This window comes from Coenobita brevimanus, chromosome 50 (assembly GCF_032717465.1).
Source record: "Coenobita brevimanus isolate Jiangsu-jjx chromosome 50, ASM3271746v2, whole genome shotgun sequence".
Classification (NCBI taxonomy): Eukaryota; Metazoa; Arthropoda; class Malacostraca; order Decapoda; family Coenobitidae; genus Coenobita; species Coenobita brevimanus.
In genome coordinates this window covers 51697500-51706326 of record NC_137003.1, presented here as the reverse complement: position 1 = coordinate 51706326, position 8827 = coordinate 51697500, and the positions used below count along the sequence as shown (strand labels likewise).

The 8827-nt window shown below is 42.0% G+C and overlaps 1 protein-coding gene across 1 annotated transcript in view; it reads left to right on the top strand.

The window, feature by feature from the left end:
• Positions 1-3609: 3609 nt before the first annotated feature.
• Positions 3610-8827, top strand: part of LOC145399794 (dipeptidase 1-like) — a 406473-nt gene continuing 401255 nt past the window's right edge. Inside the window, exon 1 of the mRNA XM_080272342.1 lies at positions 3610-4059. Within this exon, the coding sequence (XP_080128468.1) occupies positions 3610-4059 (450 nt within the window). The remainder of the gene's footprint in view (positions 4060-8827) is intronic.

Below are 8827 nucleotides of genomic sequence, written 5' to 3'. Positions count from 1 at the left end.
TTTCTATTACTGTACTTCCGTAATGCAACGAATACGATTTTATTCAGCAGAAAATGGCGGAGGCTGTGGTTGTGGTGGCGATGGTGACCAGAAACGGTTTTGATTTAGGCAAGTGCTTCAAGATCCAAAGCGAAGAGTAGAGACGGCTCTAATTCGGACAAGCGGTGTGCAGTCCATAGGGCGGCCAGGCTCTTGTATAATCAAACGCAGCTTATCCAAATTAAACCAAGCTAAGGTAACCAAGAAAGACCTACCTTACCTTACACTGCTCTAACTCGGTCTAACCTATAGTAATCCTTTCTTAACCTAGCCCGAAAAAAAAAGAGAAACAAAATTAATTAAACAGATAATTGTAAAGAAAAAATGTGTAGAAAAAGAGCGCTGGTATAATCGAGGGAGGCAGTGTAAATTCGCCCCGACTCCCCCTAAATTCCTGCCAACTGCCATGCCCGAACCTCGCTATCTCGGACCCAAACTTATCCTAACCTAACCCAAATAACCATAACTTAATTTATTTGATGTAGACCACCCAAAGTACGTATTTTGACCCTACCCAGTCTAACTTAATCTAACCTGACCCACACCTAGTTAACCCTAAAAAACCTGACTAAGCCTAACCTATACTAACATACAGTAGGTTGTTTTACCTTAATCTAGCCAAGCCTAATCTAACCGATTTTCGCATAGATTATCCGAACCTACCTTATCTTAATCTAGCTCAGACCAGCTAACTAACGCAGCCTAACTATCTGTCTCTCTATCTATCGCCATACGCCTAAATCCCGTAAGAGGTGGCCACAAACAAATCGCCTCCATGTCGCCCTGTCCCCCGCCATTTCACTACCCTGCTCCCAGCTCACACCCTACTCTCTCATATACCTCTCCACTAACCAAGCCTGATCAAACTCATCCCAGCCTAACCAAATCTGATCTAACTTAACCTAAACTATCTTAACCTATCCTAGCCTGACCTAAATAACCTAACACAGCCGAACACAACTCAGTATTTACCAGCCTAACCTACCTAAACCCAGCTTAACTTATCCTACGACTCCCTACCCTAACGCAATTTAACAATTCCTACCCTAACCTAACCTAACCCAGTCTAATCTAGCGTACCCTAACTAATCCTAACCCAACCCAACCCCGCCACAGCCCATAACCTCGCTATCTCTCACCCAGCACGTACAGCCGAAACATTTAGCGCCGTATCCCCTGCAGAGCTTTATATCTTTGCAGCAGCGGCCGAAAAGAGCTGGATGGTGATTTGGAGAGAGAGTGTGTGGGGGGAGGGAGAAAGAGTGGGAATTTGGTGTGATGACAAAGAGAGAGAGAGAGAGAGAGAGAGAGAGACGTTTAAATGAGAAAAATCTCCATATGCTATCTCCAGACGACTTTGTTTTACCTAAGGATAAAGTTTACGATTTGGAGGATTTATTTGTAGCTACCACTGACTTCTTCCCTACAAAAGTTCTCCTCACAAACTGAATTAAATCGTCCGGAAGGGGGAGAAATTAGCTGAAAATACTTCATCGGATAAGGAGCTAAATCTTAAAATTGGAGAGGGTCAGGCAAGTCCCCCAGTTCTTAAAAGTAATTTCTGAAGCTCGTGACAAAAACAGAGCATGTCTTGTGTCTATACTGTTCCCGACTGCACCTTGTATTGTGGGATGCAGACACTCCATAAATGTCCGACGATAAATTTAAGGCTTGTCTTTCCCTTTGCAATGTAAGATTTAAGCACAGAGACACAAGCTGTTAAATGCAAAATATTCGAGGTGGTTGTTAAGACTTGCAGTGGTTATGGGCATATTCCAAAAGCATATGTGGGCGCAATACGTATTCTCATATTTTTCTCTCATCTGCAGCACTAACATAAAAATTTTACAACAGAGGAAGCAGAGCAGGCCCGCAAAACTGTCACCACTACATTACTGGAATTACGTGAAAAACAAGGGAAAATTCACAGTGCAGGAAGTGGCGGGAAAACTGGTGGGGTGGCAGAGAATTTCAGTGACCCAGAACTGCCTAAAATATTTACAGGGTTAGGCCTAATGATATGAATTAATAATTAAAATGATAGTGGAAAATAAGAGCGATGCTTTAAATAATAACAAAATGATAACACGCACAACCTCCTAAATTATTTGCAGGCTAAGCGTAAAGTATATTATTTTTAAGTCGTTATGGAATACAGGGTTTGTACTTTATATATAAAAAAGTTACCTACAATGGAACCTTAGCAGTCAGAACTGTATAAAATATTTCCACGGTAAGTGATGCGAAAAAGTTCTTTAACGACAATAAAAAGACAAAATCTGTACTTTAAACAGTGACAGAAACATAACACACAGAAATGCCTAAAACATTTTCATGGTAAGTGTTGAATAATATTATTTTTCAGTGACACAGGAAATTGACATCAGTGGTTTTATTAATAATGTAAATATATATGGAAAATAGTGAAAAAATAATACCATAAACGAAAACTGAGAAATCAGACTTTGAAAAACAACTGAAAATTTAATAGAAATATTCTTAACCCGAAATATAATGCTCTGAAATAATTGAGAGATATAGTGGAAACAGCTGAAAAATATAGTCCTGAAAATAATGGGAAAGATATTCTGCAAATATCTGAATAATACTCTTGAAAACCAGTGGAAAAAACTGATAAAAACTTTAAAGTGAACACTAAAATATATAAGTACTGTCAGAAGCATTATGTAGTATATTATGTGCCTGTGTGCTTGATGTCCCTTTTCCTGAGTTCATCCAAGGTGGTTGCGATATAGGCATCTCACAGTCTATTACTTAAACTCTGGCTATAAATTGCCTTTTTGCGTATTATTCCGGCTAACGTCAGACGATTGTTAGATGCTTAAGAGGAACCAGGTGAGCTAGTAATGTTAAAATCCATCACGATTAACGTTTTGGTCGAGCCTAAGGAGCTTCGTGTGTCATGTTAGCCGACAACGGGTGTTCTTAGAGTCAGTGCAGCTTAACACCATCGCTCCTTTCTCCCGCCACTCCCAGCTGTCTTGCCCCAGTGTTCGTGTGCACGGAAATAAGGTGAAAACTGGAAATGTAGGCAGGAATAAAGGTGGAAATAAATGCCGAATTATAAGCAAGTACAAAATAGTGGAAGTTGAGGAAGGAGTGTGTTGTATAATAGGTTAAAATAAATAAGGTAGTAATAAAGTCAGAAATAAAAGGTTTAAATAAAGGAAAAAAAGGCGGAAAATAAAGGCTGTAAAAAATATGATGAAACTGTGAACACAAAGGAAAAAAATATAGGCAAAAATAAAAGAGAACATCAGAAAAAGTGGAAATGAAGGTAAATGATATAGCTAGCTTGAAATAAGGGCTGAGGCAGAAAGAGGTGGAAAAGCGAAAATACAAACGGAAATAAAAGTGGGGATAAAGAAGAGGAAGTAAAGTAAAAATACAGTTGGAAATAGAAAGGGCAAAAATAAAAGGAAAATATAAGTGCAAATAAAGGAAAAAAAAAATAGGTAGCAATGCAGGAGCAAATAAAACTGCCGATAAAAACCGTGGACCTCAGGTGACAAGAAAGGTGTAGATATGGTGATGTGAGGACAGGCGGCGATGAAGCTGGTGTCTGGGAGGGGTGAGGTGGTGTGTGGGCGGGGCGGGGTGAGGAGTGGGCGAGGTGTGGGCGTGGACGTGGTTAGCCACACTCTGCCCAGGAACTACCGCACGCCCGCCCACCAGCAACCCCACCCCCCCTGCTGCCCCCCACAGGACTGCTCGGGATGCCGGATGGATGGAATTCACGACTCTGGCACCCCCCACACTTCCCCACAATTATGTGTGCCCACCCTCACCACCCCCTACCCCACCCATCCGTACTGCGTGGACGACTGTCCCACGTGCCGAATGATGGCGATACCCCCCTGTGCCTGCTCTGACCCCTGCTGCCTTGGGGACACCGCCCCATCCGCCCCCTTGTCTTGGAGCGGTACTGGCTCCCACCTCACTCCAGGGCCTGAACCTCGCGTACGCCTACAGGAGGGCAGGGCCGCTTCTATCAGTGCGGTAGGTTATTTTATTTGTTTGTTTACATAATGTGCCTTTTAACCCTTTCTGTATTTGTTTTTCTAATCTTACTGATGTATTTGTTTTTCTAATCTTACTGTCCGCAGATCATTTGGTTCAGCACCGGTAGGGTGAATGAGGTGTGATATAAAATTCTGGTAACTGTCGGCAAATGCAGTATTACAGAACATTAGACATGCTTTAGTTATCCGTTTTAAAGTACTAGCCTACTGTATCCATACACTTGTTTCACGGCTCCTGCTGCCCGCTGAAATTCTCTTTTGACGCTCTTCACGAGGCACGTCATCATCTTGGATATCATTATTCGTGTCAAAATGATGTCCTAGCTGATTGCTGATTGTGAATGACAACGGAACACCAAAGTGTGATAAACTTTAGTAAAAAAAAAAAAAAAAAACAGGAGGAAGCACTCAGAGATGTGACAACTGAACCGCACAATCGCTTAAGCGGCCCTTTCACACAGTCAGTGGGCACCTGTGGTTTTGGTGTACGCAGTTAAAAAAAAAGGAAAGTAATCATGTAGACGTGATGAAGTGAAGCACCTTCCCCGCTTCTTATCTTTTGTTTATGGCGTGATTCACAACTATGCTTCGATACTGCCGAACAATGTTTTCAGACACGACAGGTGCCCACTGATAGCTTAGCCCAACAGTACCCAACGCGTAAAGCCTAACACCAAACTCAGTATTTAACCCCTAATACCTGACCTCACACGGCACCTTACACCTGGCCACACCTTACTCCTAACCACTTCACATCTACACATACTTAATACCTAATCACCTAACACCTAATCTAACTTGAAACAAAACTCGTAACCACCTAACACCACAACACTGACCACTTAACTGCTTAATATCTACTATAATACCTAACCACATTTAACACCTACCAGCTAAATCCTAACTACACGTAACACCCAACGGTATCTAACACCTAACCTTTAAACACCAACACCTAACCACCCACTGCTTAACCTCAAATAACAGGTACCTATCTAACTTCTAACTACCTAACACCAGACCCATAACCACCTAACACTTATCCACCTACCACCTAACTACATAACACAGAACAACCTAATATTTAACGTCAGCATCTAAATCACCTAACACCTGACCTACCAACGAAAAATGACATACGTAGCATTTAGCACATAGCACCTATTCTCTAACACCAAACCACACCTAGAACGAACACCTCCACTCTGTCTCGTCTGCATACTCCTCTGTTTTCTGCTTCATTGCTGCATACGAACGGAAAAACATGAAGGTGGATTTGTCGGGGCCACCATACGGCGTCGGGCAATAGATGGATGGAGAGTTTTTCTTTTTTCTTTTCTTTTTTTTATTAATAGGTACAGAGGAATCGAACTGGAAAAGAGGTAGCGCGTGGAATGGCCAAGCGATTCAGTAAAGTGTGTGTGTGTGTGTGTGTGTGTGTGTGTGTGTGTGTGTGTGTGTGTGTGTGTGTGTGTGTGTGTGATTTCCCTTTTGTATGTGTACGTTTTATATCTCTGCAGTATGCATGCGTTCGTGCGTGCGTGCGAGTGTGTGTGTATCTGTGCGTGTGCGTGTGTGTGTATGTGTGTGTTTATGTGTTTTACTCTTCGCAGTGTGTGTGTGTGTGTGTGTGTGTGTGTGTGTGTGTGTGTGTTTTGTGAGCGTACCTCAACAAGCGTGCATTTTTTACGGTTTGTGTGTGTGTGAGGGGGGTACCTCGGTGCGAGTTTTTGTTGTGTGTGTGTGTTTGCCTTTGTGCAGTGGGCTTTTGAATGTGCGCCAGTGTGTACGCCTGCAAAACAAAGAATTGACACTTTTGGTTGCCTTGTATGTATGTACGAACTGTACAGTCGCGTTCAAAAATTCGTACACGTTCAGAGCTAACGAAGCGGGATGCCAATCAGCTTGACGTTCACGGTTAATTTAGCCAGACCTCATTAGGTTTTGCCACAGTTTCGGGGCAATTCATAATGGACATTAGATTGAAATACTTCGATAAGCCCCTCTCTTGGCCTTGATGCAGGAGTTCAATTTTATTCTGGCCAACACTGCCCGGTTTTCCTCAGGTGAGCAAAATCCCACGCTATTTATGCAGTTAATGTTTCACTCCATTCCTCACACGATTTTATTTAGCTTTAAGAGTTATTTTTCGAACTGGGAAGGTTAGATAACAGTCGTCCCTTACCCCTTCACTATTAGGGCTGAACAAAATCATCAATTAGCAGCAGCATTACTCATGAAATCGTCGTGACTGAGACAGCGAAACCATTTCCTTGACCTGATTTTATTCGCCACCATGACTGTTAACCGCTTCACTCCGAAGTCAGTAATTTTGTTTTTGAGGGTGCCAAACGATTTTATTCAGCTCAAGGGAGATCGTGTTTAGAGGAAGGGTTTAATATAGGTTATATCTAACCTAGAAAGTCAAACAAGTCTCTTTTATTACAACTGTCTGGAGAGGAGAAGAATAAATACAGATCACGTTGCTGCTGAACTGAAATACAGCGCCAACCAGCAGATGGCGTCAGCGGCTGCGAGCGAGGGAGCCGAGGTGTGAAAATTACAGGTAATTGCGGGGGGGTAAAATTTAGGCTGATGTCGGTGGATTGGGTCGGTATTGTGGTGTTTGGCGATGTACCGGGATGCCGGTAATTCACCACATCTTGCTTACTAGCAGAGTCAAAGATGGACAGGTTTTTATGTTACACTTGACTGAAAAGGATATGGGTATTTTGCGATCGTGAGGAAGGGGAGAAGAAGAATGCAAAGAGAAACCTAATAATAGGTGAAGGGAATGGAAAGAAACTAAATGAAGGGAAATCTGATGGAGATATCTAATACAAAGATGGAAAAAAACGTAGAAAAGCCCATTAATGGGGGAATGGAAATGGTGAGAAACCTAATAACGGATGAAAGGGGAATGGAAAGAAGAGCTGTGGACAAAAGGCAAAATCTAGAGAAATCTAATTTACGTCTTTACCGGCAGATAGAAAGATTGATTTTTATTCCACACCTGCCTTAATATGAAATGGACGTTTGGTGAGTGTAAGGAGGGCGGAGAAGGAGAAGGGGGAGGGGGAGAATGAAAGAAAAAGAGGGAAAGGATAGAAGAAACCTAATTATTTGAGCGAGCGAATCGAGCGAGAACACTACTCCACAGGTAGTAGGGTGCGGACTCCTATATTACACACAGCACCGAAGCTGTGTTATTTCGGAGACCACTAAAGTAACAGTGGATCTATGCACAACACTGGAAAGCTTAGGAAACAGTGGTAGGCGTTACCTAAACTACTCTTCTCAAAATTCGCCACTCTAGTGCTAAAAAAATCCAAAGTTATTATATAGGAAACTATTAACGCTACTGCGGATCTAAGCAAATCATTAAATATTTTATGATAAGAAATCACGTGTTACGTGACTTTCCTGATAATTCGCCACCCTACTGGGAAAAAATGCCATACTGAGCACCAAAGCCGTGTTACTTCGGCGACTATTAATGCTACAGCGGACCTACACAGATCAATGGAAAGCATAAACAAAAAAAAAAAAAAAAAAAAAAATGGTGTTGCGTAAGTGACTTTTCAAATGGGCCAGCATATTGCTGGAAAAAAAAAACACACACACACCACCAAACGTGGGTTATCTAGTAAATTTATAAAAATACAGTGAAATATTGCACATCGTTAGAAAGATTATGGAAAAGTAAAAAGCGCTACTAACGTGATTTTTCAAAAAATCTGCCACCATACTATTGAAAAAAGGCCAAAATGCACCATATTATGAACAAATACTACGTTATTTCAAATACTATGAAGGGCACAGCGAACTCACGCTTGTCGCTGGGAAGTTTATAAACAAGTAATAGTAAGGTGATAAGTGAATTTTCTCAAAATCGCCACCATACAGTTGAAAAAGTACCAAATTAAGCACCCAAACAGGGTTATGACGGAAATCACTTAAGCTACAGCGGACCTAATCGTTGGAAAGATAGGTCAGGTAAATGGATGTTCTTAAATAAATGCCAAAGGGCCGCTGAAAAGTCAAAAGACGTCAAACTGAGCACAAAAATTAAGTCACGTGTGCAACTCACCACGCTGTGGTATGAGGGTCCAAAGCTCACATAGGCCTACCCACTGTATGTATACTTTGATAAAATGGATAAATTCAAAGTGTGTACTATAAACAGGCAAATGGGAGTGCAAGCTTCTTCCTTTACCTAAAATAACAGTATTAGCAAGTCTTCTCACCTGAACACGTTCCACACTTTTCAGTGTGGATGCCTAAAGCTGTATAGTCTATTGGAGGAAAGGGAGTGGAGAGAACCCAGAAAAATAAGACCAGGATGGAGAGGAAGCTACTGAAGAAACAATGAACCTTATTGGAGAGATGGAGAGAGAGATGGACATAGCCTATCGGAGGGAAACCTAATTTACCTCATCATGCTCGCAGCTGGAGGGAAAGAAGGCCAGATTTTTAGGGTACACTTCACTGAAAACGATACGGTTGAGTGGCGAGTGTGAGGAGGGGAGGAGGAGAAGGAGAAAGGGAAGGAAAGAGAAAGGAAGGAAGAAGCGAGAATGAGAGAGAGGGAGTAGCAAGGGAGTTGGGGAAGGCAGGGAGGAGGGGAAGAAAAAACTAATAAGGAAGAACAGGAATGAAGAGAATCCTACTGTGGAGACTGGGAGAAAAGTACCAGAGAGAAGGAGATGGCCTCTTGGAGAGCTGTAGAGAAACTTATTGGAAGG